At 37.4% G+C, this 20359-nt stretch overlaps 2 protein-coding genes across 2 annotated transcripts in view; one reads left to right on the forward strand and one right to left on the reverse strand.

Moving 5' to 3' along the window:
• Nucleotides 1-1643: 1643 nt before the first annotated feature.
• Nucleotides 1644-4811, reverse strand: utp11 (UTP11 small subunit processome component). The gene is made up of 8 exons (XM_020940481.2): nt 4611-4811; nt 4439-4500; nt 3784-3886; nt 3586-3702; nt 3405-3498; nt 3158-3288; nt 2694-2804; nt 1644-2583 (listed from the first exon to the last, which is right to left on the reverse strand). The coding sequence occupies exons 1-8, from the start codon at nt 4668-4670 to the stop codon at nt 2500-2502; spliced, it is 762 nt and encodes a 253-aa protein (XP_020796140.1). The 5' UTR covers nt 4671-4811; the 3' UTR covers nt 1644-2499.
• A 12919-nt stretch (nt 4812-17730) lies between these two features.
• Nucleotides 17731-20359, forward strand: part of fhl3a (four and a half LIM domains 3a) — a 66119-nt gene continuing 63490 nt past the window's right edge. Inside the window, exon 1 of the mRNA XM_020940307.2 lies at nt 17731-17899. The gene's annotated coding sequence lies outside the window, so the exon portion shown is untranslated. The remainder of the gene's footprint in view (nt 17900-20359) is intronic.

Raw genomic sequence — 20359 nt, forward strand, 5'->3', positions numbered from 1 at the left:
TCCTACTTTTAAGAGAGTTTATTTGAAAGAATGCAGTATGTATTTCTCTTGCCTTGACATATGGTACATTATATTACTACTACTTTATAGGCTGACAGATACAAAAACAAACTCTATCAATTCTACACTGTATTTGCATATACGCAGACTTTCTCACATTCCACTTTGTATTGAGTTTTATATTGGCTTAAGTGGTCCATAGGAACACCAACCATTACTCTTCCCTCATTCTGCCCTGTCTGGATGTTGGCTCACCTTTGGTCTGGTCAGCAGCGTCTGGGCCAAAGCCTCACAGCCTGCTCCCCCTCTCCCCTCTCCTCTCTTCTTGTTGGCGGTGGTGGTGGGGGGGGCAGGTGGGTGACATTTCCGGGCCTGGCTCTCCCCTCTCTACTGCAGTGGGTCCCAGGACAGGCTGATGGATGGGTGCTGTTTATGAAGCGCGTGCCACCTCCGTGATCGATCAGGCCCAGGTCAGTGGTGCCGCTCCTGGACCGTGAGTCTATTACACAGGATGAGATGAAAGCTGTAATTACACTTAGACATGGTACAGCTGACTGGAGCTCTCTACATGCCGATGGTTGTACAGTTATGTGGATTTATGGACGTTTTGATACTGTATATTGAGCTAATAAACTTTGATTTTTATGACAGAGACTGATGGCTTCCAGGGGGAGAGTCTGGGTTTAAGAGGAGCGAAGAGTTTCTGAATGGGAAGAGCAGGTGGTGTCAGTGTAAAATTGTTTATACACTGGAAAAATTAATACATATTTTATCTAAATAAAACCGGGATTCAATAGGCCAAATAACTTACAACAAATTAAAGTGCATCTGACAGGTTAGACTACACATTTCTCTAAAACATAGTTAACATAATTGTGTTTAAGGTTTATGTTTGTCCCTCAGTCTTCCAGGTAGGATCCACGGCAAAAAATTCAATTCTGTCAACTGTACAGACGTTTTTTTTATTGAACACATGTTTAAGATTTAACAAAAAATCTTGTGCTGTTTTTTCTAGTATTTATGTTTTTGTGAAGTTTATAATATTACTTCCTGTTTGGACAAGGACAGCAGATGTGAAATACATAGATGAATTCCATAACAGTTCTTAGTAACCACAGGCCAGTACTTGTTTAAATTACACAATAATTATGTTTGGACTAATAAAAATAATTAATAACACCTTTATTTTGTTAAACGACGATTTAAACTGCCAGCAAAATGTGAACCTATAGTGAATTAATTGTATTTTCATGTTTTTCTCATTATTACTTGGTTTGGTGAGTTAGTACCTGTAGTAAATATTTATCACAGTTATACATCAGTCAAGAAGCAGTTTGTGGAAAAAGTTAAAAAGAAAAAGTACAAAAATCCAGGAAGCAGCACTGAGTTCTAAAATTGAATCCCTCTACCTATGTTCTCAGCACTGAAACTTTCACCCAAAACTGTGAAATTATTGCAAGAGGATTCATGATTTTTCAGTTGTGTCTTGCCCAATATATGATGTGCTTAGAAATATCAGTTTGTCATTCAAAATTGAAACAGCATATAATTTATAATATTTTACATTATATATAGAAGGCGAAGGCCATTGTACCATTTATACACTAATAGTAGATGATGGCAAGATTTAACAAAAAGCCAAATCAGCTAATATAATTTATTTAACATTACATTACAATAGAAAATCCATGCAGTTTTGCCATATTGACATTTAAGGAGTAAGGCCTAGTGACAGCTGCATTTGCCTCACAAGTTTAAATAAAGATAACCTAACTACAGATTTAGATAACTGTCATGAACTGCCAGTGCCCTTAGTTGTTGCTCTGAAATGGTGGAGAAGGTCTTCTGTGAAATTTGCTGTACAAACTGAATATGATCTGCAAAAGTCAAGGGCTGTGTCTTTGAAGGATGCAGCCCACAAAAGAGTGTCCTTCAGCGGATGTGGAGGCAGTGTCTTCACATCTGTGGTGTGTATAAAAAAGCTACATCCAGTGTTTCTCACATCAGTTAGAATTTACAAGTTTAAGCAGAAAAAATAAAGTAAAACAAAATTTAGATGGAAATGGGGAAGGTCTATCCTAAACATATTCCCGATTAATTCCACAATTTTAAACAAACATAAGCTTTTAAATAGTCTTAACCCTGCACTTTTACTGTGGGGTACTTTCATAATGTGTACTTTAAAGTGATCATTAATCCATGTAAAAACAGTGAATTTATTTTAGTTTCTTTATTATTACAATCATTTCTTCTGCCTATTTGTCCCTTCAGTGTATTTTTAGAACACTGATACCACCTACTGGCAGCAAAACAATATACAAAAAAAAAAGAACAATCTGACTGTGCACTTGCTTATGTACAAAGTAATAATATTATATCAGGAAATCCAGGTATTTTTTATTTCAAGAAAACAGGATTACTAAATATAACATGTGTAATACGCAACACTATTTGTTGATTCAAACATTGCATGGAAACGGCCATCGAAAGTCTTTGTGGTCAGCGCTGTCTCTTTGCTTCAAACTTGTAAACAGCTGCAGAATTTTTTGTCTCATTCTTTACCTTAATCTTCTTTCTTTTATCCTGAATGAAAAAGATATATATTAACATCTGAAAGTTATAAATTATATTAAGTTGTAAATATATTAACATCTAAAAGTTAATATTCCAGTTAGAGCCATCTTTTGTCTTACCTGCAGGTCTTTTCTGGTCTGAATTTTTTCACTAATGACAAACATCTTCTTTTCTCTGTCTATCCTCTGGCCAAGGATTTTATACTGGTGCCTACGTTGTTTAGTTAGTTTCTGTGGAAAGAAATATTCAAACACATTAATATACATTATGTTATATATTATTATTCACATGGTTGGGGCAATGCATGTTAATGACCATTCATGACTCAAATGCAAACACGCCTAGGGCCAATTCCCAGCTACTCACACATTCACACTCAAACACACACACACATTGAAACAGCAGTTTAAAACACTGGAGGCAAGGTGAAGTGTCTTGCCCAAGGGTACAGCTGCAATATGTGCAGGTGAGAGCCAACCTTTGCAACCTTTGCGTTATGGGTGAACCTACTGAGCCCCTTGAGTCCTTGAGTGACTTTAATGAAAAAACAAACAAACAGCAATTTCCTTTTCTTTTTACTCACCTCCACACTTTGAGGATCTACAGCTCCTTGGATGTGCTTGGTTTTCAGTGTGTCTATAGTTGGCCGGTTGAACACTCTGTCCACCAGCTCAGGCATAGTGTTGAGGTGGGTCGCCAAATCAAATGACTGCACTAAAAAAACAAAACCAAAAACATTGAACTGATCTTGAACCAGAACAGAAGGCAAGGCCATTGGCAAATCAGGAACTGCAAAGATAGATGCCCAAGAAGACAAAAAAAATTTCCACCTTCTTTCTTTGAATCCACAAAGAACGTGTGTTTGTTTTTTGGTTTGTTGTCTGCATCTAGAAGATGAAGCTCTCCTTTTAACCTCTCAATTTTCTGAAAAGTACAGTATGCATTTAAGTAAAACAAAGCATCAGATAGTATTTATTCAGGGAGTTTGCAAAATAGAAGAACTGAACTCACCTTAGCTTCAGCAACTCTCTTCATTTCTATATATTTGATGTCCTGTGTCCGCATCATCTTCTTCTGTTCCTCTGTCATCTCTTCGTCAGTGGATTTCTTTTCTACGTGTACTCCATCCTACCATAAACATGAAGTGAAGCTTTGAACCAGACCGCAATGGCTGATCAACAAGAGAATGACTGTGATATTGCTTCCAACCTTCAGCTGAGTGTTGATCATTTTAAAGTAGAACTCATCAGGATTCTTGTCCAGTGCTTTCTTCCGCAAAGCAGAAAGTGTGTTCTGCTTCTTATGATAATCACTGTAGAAAAAAACACAATTAGTCTTTTATATTCCTATATTACTCTGTACCTGAAAACAATGTAGGACATATTGAGATAATAAAGAGAGGGGTTGAGATATAATTTCCACAAGATGAAACGAGACACAAGATTGGATCCATGAGAACGAGACAAGATGAAATTTTAACATAATTTCTAATGGATAAACTGCGTGATTCAGTTTTGGACTCACATTGTTTTTGTGCCATTCTAGCAGTACTTTTTATACAATCCAATAGTAAACACATGATTAAAATGATAATTCTCATGTGTGCACAATCTTGTGGTAATTTTGTCTCTCCTCTCCAATAAAGATGATACAACTAAGCAACTGTTCTGAAAAATAAATAAATAAATAAATAGAGATGCTACAATATCGCCTATTATCAAAGCTTACTTAAAACAAACCATGAAGTTCAACAGTTTTGATATATTCTAGTAATAGCAACTTAATGATGCAGTACTCACTTATCAATAGGTAAGCAGCAGCAGCACCACAATACATAAAGTGTGGACACATTTTATGAACTTACTCTGCTCTAAGTTTGTAGTCTTTCTTCTTCTCCAACAATCCCAGATGTTTTCGAAAACCAGGCTATTGATGGGAAAAGATGACATAGTAAACCGTGTTGACATTATAGCTCTTTTTAGACATTTGCCATTTATTTACATTGACCAGAGCTAGCATGCTAACCAACAACAAACCTGAGATCTTTCATGGTGGTTTCTTTGTCGGGATTTCAACGCTTTCCTGAACGACGACATTTTGCCTAACGCGTCTGAGAACTTCAAGTACAAATCAAAGAAAGTTATATCAGTTCCTAGAACGAATTTATAAGCATTTCCAGTCCTCCTTAGCAGCTCTGTGCTATCCTGATGCTTTGGCACACGTGGGTTTCACTTCCTGCCCGGTGTAGTTCCTCTCCGCAGATTCGCCACATAATTATTCTGGTTAGCGTTTATAAATGTAATTGTTGTATAGTTTTAGTGCTTTAAAAATCTGTGTTTTATGCAGTGTAAGTTAAACGCAACAACTGATATTCTGAGTAGTTTTAAAGCAGACTATTTTGCCATGTAATACGTACATTGGACACTAGGGGGAGGCGCAGTATTACTTTTTTGATACAGCTGAAAGAAATCTCGACTCGTTCTCTCGTGAAGTTAAACGTTCTGGACATAGGTATTGAGGTTATAAACATATTTTGCAATCACTTTACCGTTTTGATTACAACGAGGTTTCCATGCAACAATGAATGTTTGTAAAAGATCAGCAAGATGAGCACTTCCCCTCCAAACATCTAAACGATTTAAGACTTGAAAATATGTAATTTTTTTCATGTTTCTGTTCTGTTTATTCTAGGTTACATTTGAAGGTGCTCTGTGGAGGTGTCTATCCCCAGCTTTTCTCAATGGATACAATATGGTATTGTTTTTGTTTTATTTGTCAAACATTTATTCAATCATAGCTATGTTTATTGCCCATAAATAGGCCTATATGCATTCTTACTCTGGGTCGCCTCTTCGCACACCTGACCTGTAATTTTGCCTGGTAACGTCAGCTGCTTGTTTCCTTAAAGATAGATAACTTTAATGCCATACTGTGGAACCAACAGGCCAAGCAGGTGGCAAATCCTCCACCAAAATGCTAGGCTACATAGTGCACCTTTAAATCCATATTTTCTCTGTAAGTCTATGAATGCCTTTTAAACATATATTATAAGAAAATGGAAGCAGCAGCATTTATGTCTAAACCTGGTCGATAGATGGCCGATATTTGCCCTTTTTAGCATATCAGCGATCGGCCATAACTCTTCATCAAAGGCCCAAACAGTTGCCTAAACATGCATGAAAGATAAATGCATAAAGCTTTGTTTGAATATCTTAGTTCAAAGAGGGTACTGCAAAATGTTAGTACACTAGACTCTATACAATTTGTAGTATAAAGAGGTTGTGGATGAGTTTGCACAAAATTTTTATTCCATAATTTGGGGAAGATTACCTAAATATATCAGTCCAAAAATATTGGCAGAGCTGATCAGCCATTGCTTTGTCTGGATCGGTATCGGCATCCACCATGAAAAAAACCCATATTGGTCTATCTCTATTTACGGCTTGCCCTTTTATCCATCTGCATTGCCTTTCTAAATGCTATCTTCTTTCTAGGGAACAGTACAGGAAGTTTCAAGGCGATGGGGTCATCTCTTCTCTGGGGAAATACACCATCCTCTTTCCAACACGGTTTTTCAAGCAAGCAGCAAAAGAAGGCACCACTCAGTCTCCTAATCTCCTCCAGTCTGGACATGTGAAAAGAGAGGTACGCAGAGTAGTGATGGAAAGTAACAAGGTAAAAGTAGTACTGCATTTAAGTATAACTTTTAGGTATCTGTACTTTACTTAAATACATTTTATTGTGGATACTTTTTACTTTGACTTCACTACATTTCAGATATGCACAGTATTTTTTATTACTGTCTGAGACCCGCTGAAAAGGCTGTTATTTAATTTTTTTAATCAAGTTCATTGTTTGAGAAAACTATACAAATAAAACAGCTACAAAAAATAACTGATTCAGTTCAAGCCTTATAGGACCTTAAAATCTGTACTAAATACTTACTCTTTAAAAGGTGCTTTGTGTACTTTTTCTTTTGGAGGGTCCGTCAAATGCCTTTCTCCATTCCTTTGTCTGGAATGTTTCACAGTATGGCATTAAACATTTCTATCTTCATGAACCAGACCAAACCAGACCAAGACCTCTCTGTGGAGAGGTGACCCTGCTCACAGTCACAATGCCTATGCCTATGCCTGTAATTGTATAAAATGTAAGGTAGAGCTGTTTAAAGTCATACTGCGGAACATTCTAAGCAGAGCAAAAACATATCTATAGAAAAAAGCAGGTACTGTTTGATTTTTTTCCCCATGTGGTACTTTTACTTGAGTTTTTTTTTTTTTTTTTTTTTTTTTTTTTGTATCTGTATTTTAACTTAAGTAACAATATCGAGTACTTCTTCCACAACTAACACAGAGTGATATTCCACAACTACACAGCCATTTTCCCCCCTTGTAGCAGCTCCCCATCCCACCAACCAACCACCAGGAATGTGCTTTATATGTGTGAGATTTCGCCCAGCACGCTGGATGTTTTGCGGGTGATGAGGTCTGTGAATGGGCTCAGTGTTTCCACATTATGTCATAGGCCTGTTTATCAGTCTACTGTCTAATCATTGCCGTGAAGGTTTTAAGCCTAAGGTCCAAATCTCTGTATACTATAACATGTGTTTAAACCAGCACACTCAAGAAGCAAGCCAGGATTTACGGGTTAAAAGTTGTCTGCATTTTAACTTAGCGGAGTCTTTCCTGTTTAGAATCGTATTAATCATTAAGAGTGTCATGCTTGAGGAGCCACATGAGGTTGGTGCAGTAGTGGAGGGTCATTATAAAGGCCATGATGCAAACTACATACACAAGAATACATTTTAAGTGTTTTCTAAATTTAGTAGATCAGGATGAGAATCTGAGTTAAGGAACTACAATAAATACTACAAACCGTAGCCTATGTTCATATCTATGTTATAATGTTGTTTCCTCATCATAAACATGCCTGGAGTTATGTTTTGTTTCATTTACACATGTTTAACACACAAATTCTGCAACATTTAGGCTGAGTACTTCTCTCAAACAGAAAACATTCCTTGTTCCACCTTTTGATGTCATGTGGTAATACAGGAAGTGCTCCGCTGTGTTTTTTAATCTGCATACGCTTTCACTATAATCATCTGGATAAATTCAGCCCATCACTACTGAACAAAAGGTAAAATGTAGCTGTTAACTTGAAAACTATCGCTACATGATATCACAAGGTGGAGAGCATTTTGAACTTTAGAGATGTAGACAGACTAATTATTCGGGACTGCTCAAACCTGTGTGAATGAAACAAAACACAACTTTGGGTTAATGAGGTAACGGCATCATACCAGGACTTAAAACCCACAAGAGTCAATTTGGCATAATATAGGACCTTTAATGAAATTGCTGACAGAAATATGCAGTCATATGATTTACTATGGGTGTGCTAATGTTTGTATGTCTGTAGTCAAAGTATGAGAGAACTTACTTACTTGTTGAAAGGTAAAATTCTTGTGGATTAGCGTCCACGCAACCCAAATATTTTTTAATGAAAGAATGGTGGTTACATATAAGAATTTAGCTTCAGGTGTTAAATGAATCCCCCTCTCTGTCTGTGAGTTGGCAGGTGCATTGAGTGGGTTCTCCAGGTGTTGAAAGTTGTATAGCTACATCTAAATTGTTACAATAATATTAAGTTGCCACGGTACAGAGCAGACTATCTTTCTATTCTTTCAGTTTTCTTTTCTATTATTAGCATTGAACACTTTCAATAACCAGTAGATTATACAGTCAAAAATGAATATAACAATAAGTATCAGACAAATGTGATACGACTGTAAAATTACCCATGAGTAGTGGGTGAGAAGTGTAGAAATATCACTTAATTGTTATTTGGAAGCTTACATGCATTTTTTACCCATTTCAATTTTTAATCAACTTTTTATGCAGTATTTTTTATAATGAGATATACATGATATTAAAATTTAGCTTGTCTTCAAAACATCCTTTCACTTACTTTTGCTTATATGGGGTCAGGTCGTGGGGGAGCAGAAACTCCCAGACGTCCCTCACCCCAGACACTTCCTCCAGCTCCTTCTCTAGGACTGAGTGTTCCCAGGCCAGAGATGGAGATAGTCTGTCCATCGTGTCGTTGGTCTTCCCCGGGGTCTCTTCCCCATGGGACATGTCCGGAATATCTCCCCAGGGACGCATCCAGAACAGATGCTCCAGGCTGGAGTATCTTCAAAACTACATTAACAATATTTTTGTTATTTTGGTTATCTGCCCACCTCTAAGTAAGACCAAAACATTGTCTCATGCTGCATTTTCTATGGATGTACCACTACCGATTTGGTTCAGGCAATAACCTGGTTGAGCCTTTAATTGGATCTCATTATGCTAGAACGTTTATTAATACAAAATAGTTCAGTAGTGGTTTGAAGGATAATTAACAGTTCCATAACACAAGTGGATCTCTTGTGTATTAAGTTAACTGTGTTTTAAGGAAATACTACTAAGTGTCATTTTCTGTCCCTATCAGCCTGAACAGAAAAAGATGGATTGGTGCAGACATAACATTTGCCAATACTTTACTAGAATAACACATTTGTACTATAGTGCACCCCTGAGGTGAAAGTCCAATATTTACCACAGATAGTATCACTATCTACCAGAATTCCCTAGAAGTACAACCCTGGACAAGAGTTTGTTGGTGAAAACTATAGGAATGCCCTTGTGTGCAGCTTTATTTACTTTTCTCTAGTACAACTGTCCGAATACCACTGTTGACACTCTCAAGGCTTTGGCATGTCCATCCAGCACCACACGCCTGGCCTCCATCTGAGCTGTATCCCCTTCACGTTACACCAAACATGGATTAAATAATTCAGAGCTAAGCCTTTAAAAATGTTGGTAGCGGCTACTCCCAGAATGCCTTTCCAAATTCCTCTCCCTGCCAGCTGTCAGCGGAGGACTAGGTGCAGTTCTGGGTGGGATTCTCACTTTAAGCTTCTGACCGCGGACTCTTGTAAAACAAAACTCATCTACGATTAAGTGCTCGCAAAGTGCTTATTATCCCGGCTGGAGATTTAAAATATATTAGTGACTTGTTTTATATATACTGTGCAATCGAGGCTGTGCACTGGAGTCAAGAAGTAGCTCTCAAGTATGCTGAGGAAAAGCTTTTATCGCCCATTGAAATTAGAGTATCTTCCATGGTGTAAGGGCTTAGAAATCAGTTCAGCTGACATCAAAATCTGCATGAAATACTTTTAACTGCTTATTTAAATTTTTAAACAGGTACTTTAATACTTTTTTCATGTGATACTTTTACTTGAGTTTTTTTTTTTTTTTTTTGCTGTATCTGTACTTATACTTAAAGGTGGACTATATAACTTCTTGGTAGGGGGTTCATCGCCTTCTTGTTTCTATGGAAATGTCATTAATCGGCTTGGAATATTCCACAGTATGACATTAAACAGATACTTTGCATTTATTCAGGTGGTTTTATAGCTCAAAAATGACTAGAAGAACAGGCATTATGAATGTGAGTGGTGCCTCTCCACAGATCTGACCTGTAAATTTGTCTGGTTTGATCTCCCAAGAAGATAGAAAGATTTAATGCCATACTATGAAACATTCCAGACAAAGCAATAACCTCTCCATGAAGAAAAACATTTGATGGACCCTCCACCAGAAAAAGTTACACAATGTACCTTTAAGCACATTTTTAAACAGGTACTTTCATATTTTTACTTTTACTTGAGTATCTGTACTTTTACTTAAGTAAAAAAAATAATACTTCTTCCACAACTGATGCAAAACAATATTCACTGGTGGAAGGTTACAAAGTACAAAAGTACAATACTTAATTACAAATTTTAGGTAGCCGTACTTTACTTAAGCCAATTTTATAGTGGATACTTTTTACTTTTACTTTGCTACATTTGAAAACATTTATCTGTACTTTCTACTCCACTACATTTTAAATCTGGCCTGAAAAGTAAAAAGTACTTTTCTTTATGGTGTGGCACCTGCTGAAATAGCTGAGACTTATTTTTAACACATTTAATTTGAATTGCAGTCCCAATGTTGAGCACAGCAAACACACAAACACAGCTAGAAAAATTAAGAAATCACGTTTGAATCTCTTAAAATCAGCTTACCGTAATTCTTTATCAAAATCGCTACATTTCATCTTTTAATTGTATAAACTTTTACGTTTTACTCTTTAAGTTAATTTAAGGTACTTTTACTTAAGTATATTTTTTCATTTCACTTTTACTTGAGTAACCTTTTGTCGCTGTATCTGTATTTTTACTTAAGTAACAAATTTAAGTACTTCATCCACCACTGATGATATTCCACCACTACACAACCATTTTCTCCCCATGTAGCAACTTCCAAACTCACCAACCACCAGGAATGTGCTTTATATGTGTGAGATTTCGCCCAAATATATTAGTGACTTGTTTTATATATACTGGGTAATTGAAGCCGTGCAGTGAAGTCAAAATGTAGCTCTCAAGTGTGCTGTTGAAAAGCTTTTATCGCTCATGGAAATTAGAGTCTTCCATGGTGTAAGTGCTTGAAAATGCCTACTTAAGAGTGATTACAAGTCTGGGGTCGGCTCCTGGATGCTTCCAAGGCAAGTGTGAGACTGTGGAGATGGACAGATGCTCAAAGTGAGACATGACCATATTTGGAGAATGTTGGACAATGTTAACATGAAGCCCAGGAGCTTCCAGGATGCACATCGCTATTTTAGCTGGTAGACAATAAATTATGTTTGAGTTTTAACACATTAATTCACCCTTTCTCTCTATTCTGCAGTATTAATGTGCAACAATATAGTTTTTAAAGTTAAATATACCATAGGCCTGTCAGGATAACAAATGTTGAAACAAGATATACTGCTACAGAGAAGTGTTGTGGTAAATGATAATACTGAAACTATCTGAGAGAGAGAGACAGACAGAGAGTCAGACAGAGAGACAGACAGCGATAGAGAGAGACAGAGAGAGAGAGAGACTGTTGCTCCTGAGGGACATTCAACTCAACTTCAACAAAGCAAGTGCAAGAGAATCCCAGTAAACCTTTTTTTTTTTTTTTTTTTTTTTTTGTAGACAGTATAATTAAAAGACCTAAGCTGGAACAAATAAATAGCAGAATGAACCAATAATATATTTTACCAGCTACAATTCTAATCATACCTTATTACATAAATGGCAAAAACCTCCCTGCTATTGAACAGAAAAAGTACCTGTGATATTTTGAGCCCCAAAATGTATTGTTCCAGCTTTTATATATTGAAGTATAAGCAGTGCTGGAAGAAGTACTCAATTGTATTACTTAAGTAGAAGTACAGTAGCCTCACAGCATTAGAATTTGTTCACTTAATGGTAGGCGGGTACTTTTTTTATTTAACCAATCGCTGCTATTTGGTGGTGACGTATATAATGTGCTGCTAACAGGGCTAACTGGTATATTAAGCTTTTCCCAAATCTCGTAGGAAGTAGGGCAATAACATCTTTCCCCTTGATAAAATTCACCAAACATTCTCTTTGTTCTGACTTTAAACCCTCGTTCTCAGGAAACGTTGCCATTGCCAAAACAGAATGTATGGCTCTTCGCTGATTGGCTGGTGCCTGAACTCGCACTTCCGGGGTTCTTGCAAACTGTCTAGTGTATTCTGATTCCTGACCTAGTTGCTGGAGAGAAATTAAATTCAGCGGAGGCACTAGGCTGTGCCAGCGAGAAGTGCAGATACCAGAGCAAAAAAAAAAAAAAAAAAACTCATATAAATGTAAAGGTATCCCATGAAAAATACCCTTTTCAAAATGTACTTGAATAGTAAAAAGTAAAAGTATTTCACACATTGGCTTTATTCCACCACTGTCGATAAGATGATATAGTAATTACTGTGACAGGCCTAAGCTACCTGTGACAGTCCTCATTATGGTGACTGTGGGCTACAGTTTGTATTTGAAGGACTATTATTCACACCACACACACCCAGTGCACACAATACACATACTGACAATAGAAACAATGATTACATGGGAGTACAGTATATTTATCACCGAAGTAAATTTACCATGGATGGGTGGATGTAGTTAAGCCATTGACTGTATAAATGGCCATAGCTAACCCTCTAGCCACCGTGTTCCAAATCGGAAGTGAGCATGGGGACGGTTCCATTTACTCTGGCTCCATTTAACTTTACACTGGAAAATTGTCACCCCTCTCTGTAACTGCTGCAGTGAGCCTCATCATTTTGGTCCTAAAATGTTTGTATTAACCTGGTCTACATGAGCCCAGTGTCTTTATTTAGCTATTTTGTCCATAAATAAATTCTTATTCCTCCAGTTTAACCGACTGTATGTTCTGATCACCCCACACTTTCTATCTCATTTTCATTACATTATCACAACTAATTTAAATCTGAGGGTATCCATTACTGTAAATGTCATCAGGAGTTTCAGATTTCGGAGAAAGGTTAGCAAGAACTTAATTTAGCCGAGCGTGACCGTTATCTAACACAAATGTTCACACAGACAGAAAACAGTTTTGTACTTTATTGGCCAGCTTGTTATCTCGACTGTAGCTTCTCTATGGAGCTAATGCTAATGAACAACCATGCTAAATTTCTGACTGGTGTGCACAGAGATGACCTTCATGTGAGAGATATAAAAAGAAGAGAAGAGAGCTGTTTTCGTGGAGGGCTCATTACTTGATGTTAGCTGTGATGCACGGAGGCACCTCTCTCTAATTTACTGCAGCAGTGTGACGGAGGGACAACGCCTCACAGGCTAAAATTAGAATTCATAATGAAGGCTTTGAGGGGCTATGGAGACACTGGTCTGTCACAGGACCGTCAAAAACATGGGTCGGGTCATATGTTACAAGTTACGTGAGGTCAGAGATGAGAAGTAAGTAAGTCATTAAGTAAATATGATAATGTTCTAATACCTACTGAGAACAAAGTTTACCTATAAATAAGCAAATGAGCAAAACTGACTCTTGTGAGCTTTAAACCATGTTAGAATGCTGTTACTTAATGAAAAACATACCTGAAGTTATGTTTTGTTTCATTCACACGTTTTTGTAATCCTCTGCCAGTCTGTCGACATCTCCAAAGCTCAAACTGCTCTGTTCCACCTTGTCATGTCATGGAGTGGCAATTTTCAAGTGAACAGCTACCTTTTATCTTCAGTGCAGTAGATACTGGCAATGCCAGAGTTGAAATTTTCCATATGATTCTGGTGAAAGTGTATGGAGTTTAAAAACACAGTGGCGCACTCTCAGAAAATAAAATAGGCAAAAATAAAAGCATAAATACAAGCAACCACAGTACTTTTTCTTTTCCTATAATCAGATTAGGATTTAGTAATCTAATGATATTTCAAAATATTTTATCTAGAAAAAATTATGTTTAGTCCATAGAACTGTGATCTAACAGTAAAAAAGATAAACAGGTCTTTTGGGGACAGACACCAAAACATCATCAAACATCATTGGTTTCTGGAGGACTGTGCGTATGGACTCAGGTGCTGTTTATATAAAATGAGGTTAAATAACAGGAATGTGAATTAGTGGGAAGAGTTCATGCTTTTTATAATTAGGTTTTTGAATGTATGTTTTCTTTCTTCTTTTTTTTTTCAAATCAGTTATCAAATTACTTTCATTAGATTACTTTTAGAGGGGGTAAGTGGCTGTCACTAATCCCATTAGTTTTACAAACTGACGTGAATTTAGCAGTATAGATTTCCATACTGCAGGGGCTGTCTCTTTATATAACCCTAATCTTCTCTACTGTGTGGCTACTGGGAGGCAGATGATTTTTTTATGTTGTTGAAAAAAGAAGAAAAAACTTTTTATAGTTCAAAATCCATCTGACTGAAAGTAAAGTTCCGTTTTTAAAGGTTCATTAACTAACCTTTCTGATGAAGGGACTGCTGCTCTCTTGTTTCCATGGAAATGTTATTGCTTTGCCATGATGTCATATGTCGCTGTATGGCATTAAACCTTTTTAAAACTATCTTTTATTTATTCAGTTACAGGTGTTTTTATTGCTTATGGAATATGTTAAAAACATGCATGCTTACTGTGAGCCTCTCTGTAGATATGACCTGTAGCTTAGGCTGGTAATGCCACCTGTTTTTGTCCAGAGATACAGCTGAATTTATTGTCACACTGCAAAGCAAAAACATCTCCATGTAAACAAGGTGACAGAACTTCCACCAGAAATATTACACAAAGCTTCTTTAATTATGATGTATCTACAGTATGTATGCAGGGTCCATATTACACCATTTTCTGATCTGTTATAATGTTGTCTTCTCATCAAAACCATACCCGAAGTTGTGTTTTGTTTCATTCACATATGTGGCGCACAAACCCTGCATATTTAAGCTGAATTCTTACTCCACCTTGTGATGTCATGGTAGTGCTCCATGGTGCTTTTAAACTTCATACAGCTTCACTAGAATTATTTGGATAATTTCAGCCCTCAAATTGCCAATCTCTACTGAACAAAGAGTTAAAGGTAGCTGTTAAACCACCACTTCATAACATCACAGAGTGCAACAGAGCTGTTTGAGCTTTAGAGATGCAGACAAACTAATAATAAAGAGTCACTCAGACATGTGTGAATGAAACAAAACACAACTCCAGCTATGTTTTTGATGAGGTAACACCATTATAACATGACTTAAAACTCACAAGAGTCAATTTTGCGTAATACGGGTCCTTTAAAACAATTTTCATAATGTTTTTCAGTTACGCCAAACTTAGGAGCCTAATCATTTACATAACCAAGACATTTTCACAGATTCTTGGCTAGACTCATTTTCAGCATAATAAACTCAGTCCCCAGCCCTTCTGTCAACAGCACAGCCATTACTACTGCCGACTTACACTGATTAATGCTACTGACTCAAATTATGTCATGCCCAAATATCTCTAAATATGAGCCTTGCCAGCTGCATCAGAGAGCGCGTCACTACCACCTGTCGAGGCATGGCAGAAGAATCTATCTAATAAAATAAACCAGGGAAAGTCTTTTGCGTAGTTACCAAATAGTACTAGTAATGTTAAATGTTAGCGATCCAGGAAAGAACACCAAATTGGCCCCAGCTATGTTTTGCTATTACCTCACCTAGCAACTGGTCTAGCTCTCCATTCATTCTCTGTTAGCAGGTTTCATAAGGTGTTACCTGAGGCCAGAACAGCTCGTGGTCTGTTATATTTGGATTAAAATGGAGCACTGGTCTAAAATGTCACATAGTTTTCCATTTGGATTCAGATCTGATGATTCAGTTAGTGGTAATTTAATTGTGCTATGACATATTTGTATGTAATGTCTATTTGTTGTCTATTGCGTAGTCTCGATGTCTGAAAACAAGTTTATACAATGCTGCTACCGCCCGTAATTGGTATATTTATGTATTTTGCCGTTTTATTAGTTTTACTTCATTTTGGGCATGGCCAATAGTTAAAAGCCCACAATGTCCTATAATCATTTACTTTTAGATCATGCGTTTGACCATTTTAGATTTTCCACAGTCCATAAAGTTCAAACATGCATGGGGAATTGGAGCAAAGAAAAAGCAGCAAAAACAAAACCAAGGGCACTTCTTTTGCATATTAAAGGCGTGCTCTGTAACTTTTCTGGTGGATGATCCAAGTCCATCTCCTGCTTATCTCCATGGAGATGTTATTGCTTTGTCTTGGATGTTTGACAGTATGGCACATAGACTGTATGTATATGGACATAGCTAATCTGTTATCCACTGTGTTCCAAATAGGAAGTGAGCATGGGCATGCTTCCAGTCCCATTGACTCTGGGTCCAATTCACTTTGTATAGAGAAAACGTCACCTCTCTCTGTAACTGCTGCAGTGAGCCTTGTCATTTGGTTGTAAAATGTTCATATTAACAAACTCTACATGACCCTATTTTTTTTATTTTGCTATTTTGTTTGTAAACCAATTCCTATTCCTAATATGGAACTCCACTCCAAATTCGCTCCTATAGCTGCCGGCCTCTGTGAGCTTCATTTGACTGGAGCTGAATGATGTCAGACTCTCTTAGTCCACTTCTTTATACAGTCTATGGTTTGGCATTAAACCTTTCTCCCTGGAGACAAGCAAGCAGTGCCACCTGGCCAAGTTACAGTCAGATCATCTTACTTTAAGCAACAAAAACATGACTGAATCAATGCCAGATAGGTAAGTTAATGCCATACAGTGAAACAAATCAGGCAAAGAAAAAAATATTTCCATTGAGACAAACATTTGGCAAACCCTGCACCTGAAAAGTTACATAGTGGTAAAGTACAGTACAGATTATGTATTCGTTAGTTTGTATTATATGACATTATTCTTATTGCATAGTAACTACAATTAAGTATAGGCCTAGCTATATTTGAAGTAGGCTGCCATAAAATCTGCTAAAATGGCCTAATTGTAATTATAGACCCTGGAAAGAAGTGGCCAAAGGGAGTGTGACGTCCCTCATAGCGTCTAGCTCCAGTCAAATGAAGCTCACAAGACTAGCAGTTACGGGGGAGGTTTGGAGTTGCAAAGTATGAGTTCAAATTACAAATAAGAATTGATTAATGGACAAAATGGCAAAATAAAAATGCCATGATCATGTAAAACAAACGCAGTGAATAAAACACAACAATGTTCAATACAAGGTGAACTGGAGTCAATATAGCTGGAAGCGCACCCAAGCTCACTTCCTATCTGGAATATATAGTGATTAACAGGTTATCTATATCTGTTTATATATACAATCTATTGTTATAATTAATTAATTCGCCAATTGCAGTCGTAATTACCATTTCAGATTTTATAATTGTGTAATAAGCCAAAACAGGACTCAAATGCATCACATTGCATAAGATAACATTTGTCTGTGATTTGCTCTTTATTAAAACGAATTGCAAAATTGAATTATATTTAATGAAAGAGACAGGACCGACGCAAAAGGCCTCTCAGGGACGCAGTTTGCCCGTGTGCAGCCAATAGCCCTGATTGTATTAGCGCAAAGTGGACTGGAGTCACCGGGCCCTCGCTGCCTGGACTTGACTCGTTTGAAGTGGCAGGAGACAGAGGGAAGAGAGGGAGGGAGGAATGCTTTTAGGGGGGCGGGATCTTGTGACTCAACGTAGTCAACTTCCTCCTGTAGTGGGACAAAGTAACCGGCAAACGGCATCACTCTTCTCCAAAGCGCTTTGACTTACGCGCGGAACAATCCACAACAAAGTTTTCTGGAGCCGCGACTTGATCCCTGCGTAAACCCGACGTGTGGTGCACCGGAGACGCGCAACCGGTCCCTGGCAACTTCACCTACACCGCTATCTTGGTAGGACCTTTTTCACGTTCTTTGTCGTGTTTTTACGCACAGCTGTTGTCCAAAAAGTTATTTAACACTTGTCGTAACACGAAGTAGAAGAGGTTGTCTCTGAGTGAGGCTAATGTTGGCGTGGTAAAGTTTTGTAAGATTGAATGACACACAGATGGGGCTTTTGAATGGAGAATGCCATGACAGAAGTTTATACAACTGCAGTAGTGAAAGTTTGGTTGGTTCGTAAGATAAATGAACAAGTTTTGTTAAAACGGTGCCAAATGGGTAAAATATTGATCCAAAGCTCAAAGAAATTATGGTTTGGCTTTTAGTGTGTGTTATAGTTTTTCTGTACCATTTTCAAGACTCATATATTGGCTACACTTAAATGCATGCAGTTTTTCTCATTGTGAAGTTGGGTAGAGCATTATCCATTATCATTGTTTTTTATTTTGACACTTTAAGTATTTTATGCATGCAACGTTTGTATCTTTCTTATTATAATTTAACATTGCATATCTATGTTTTCTTGACTCTTGGCAAACTGTAGCCATGTGCTATACAGTTTTGCTGGATTCCCCTTGGCCATGTGAGCTGGACTGGATTGGCTGGGAGTTCCATCCTCTTTACTGTCCCCCTATGTAAACAAAGACTGAAATAGTGACATAGAAACAGATGGTATAATTGTTAACTGATACTTTTATACTGCATTGTTATAAAGGGATGATTAAAGGGCTCATATAACTCTATTTTCTGATCTATGACATAATGTTGTTTCCTTATCAAATACATACCGGGAGTTGTGTTTTGTTTCATTCACACACAATCAAACTCCATACACTTTCACAAGAATCATTTGGATAATTTCACCCCTGGAATAGCCAATCTCTACTGAACAAATGGTTAAAAGTAGCTGTCAACTTAAAGTCTCAGCTAAATAATGACTCAAGCATCTGTGACAGTTTTGGCTCAGATGCAAAAATGATTGTAGTAGATAAAGGCAGGTGTGGGCATGACAATGTAACTGTAGTCTTAATATTTAACAACTTTCAAAAGCATAAAAGTAGGGTGTGGAATAAAATGCTTATCAAAGGTCCTATATTTCACAAAATGTACTCTTGTGAGGTTTTAGTCATGTTAGAATGTTGTTACTGTCTCCAAAACATACCTTTGTTTCATTCACACATTTGTTTGAGTAACCCTTTATTATCAGTCTATCTACATCTCCAAAGCTCAAAAATGCTCTGTTCTACCTTGTGATGTCATGTAGTGGTAGTTTTCAAGTTAACAACTACCTTTTAGCTTTTGTTTAGTAGAGATTGGCAATTCCAGGACTGAAGTCATCCAAATGATTCTAATTAATGGGTATGGAGTTTTAAAGCACAGTTGAGCCCTAACTGTAGTACCACATGGCTTCACAAGGTGGAACAGAGAGTTTTCAGTTTCAGAGAGGAAATCAGCTTAAATATGCAGGGTTTCTGTGCTAAACATTTGTGGATGAAACAAAACACAACTCCAGGTATGTTTGTGATAAGGAAACAACATTATGACATAGAGGAGAAAATAGTGCAATACGAACCCTTTAAGTAAATGTGGATGACTTCATATGAGGATCTGGCTCTACAGGCCTGTACCACTTCCTCCTCTTTTCTGTGAAAGTGCACTGACACTGTGTGGTAATCAATACATGCCTAAAGGTGCAAAGATGTGCGACCCTGTCAATGCAGAAGAGGAAGTGTATTAAGAAAGCAGTGAAACCGAGTTGCTTAAGTCTTGGTATGTGGGTGTCAACTTTAGCATGTGTTTACACTTTGGTTTGACCCCAGTTTGGTTAAGATTTAGGCTTGGCTTGGGCCTCTTTCAGTCCTTGTTTAGTCCTGGTCTAGTCTTGTTTTAGCCCAGGTCCAGTACTTGTTGGGATGTGGTGTATGTGGAAGTGTGAATGCAAACAAATGATGTGGTCTGAAAGTGGCCAAGCATGGTTCATAGCTATTTGCACAAACTAACTTATGTAAACACATTAAACATGAGTGTCTTAGTTAATGTTGTTGTGTCTTTGGGCAGTGCCTGGTGCATGACTGTGTAAATAGTTGTGGTTAGTAAAGAGCCTTATATAGAATGACCCAGGACAAGGTTAGAGTTTAAAAGTGCACTGTGTAATTTTTTCTAGTGGAGGGTCTGCCACCTGCTTGTCTCCATGGAGATACTACTGTTTTGCCTTGATTGTCCCATAATATGGAAATAAACTTGTTAAGCACACTGAAGTAAGGTTAATGGTCAGATCTATGCAGAAGCAAGCCTGCACACGGTAAGAATTTGTGTTATTTAAGGTATTTCTGAGCTATAAAACTCCTGTAATTGAACAAATGCAAGGGAGACATGTTTAAAGCCCAACTGTGTAACATTCAAGGCAAAGAAACAACATCTCCAAGGAGACAAGGAAGTAGGGAACCCCCTACCTTTAAAAGTTACATAGTG

The sequence above is a fragment of the Boleophthalmus pectinirostris genome, unplaced genomic scaffold, assembly GCF_026225935.1.
Source record: "Boleophthalmus pectinirostris isolate CB_2022bp ecotype Guang Dong unplaced genomic scaffold, ASM2622593v1 HiC_scaffold_6, whole genome shotgun sequence".
In the NCBI taxonomy this organism is placed as follows: domain Eukaryota; kingdom Metazoa; phylum Chordata; class Actinopteri; order Gobiiformes; family Gobiidae; genus Boleophthalmus; species Boleophthalmus pectinirostris.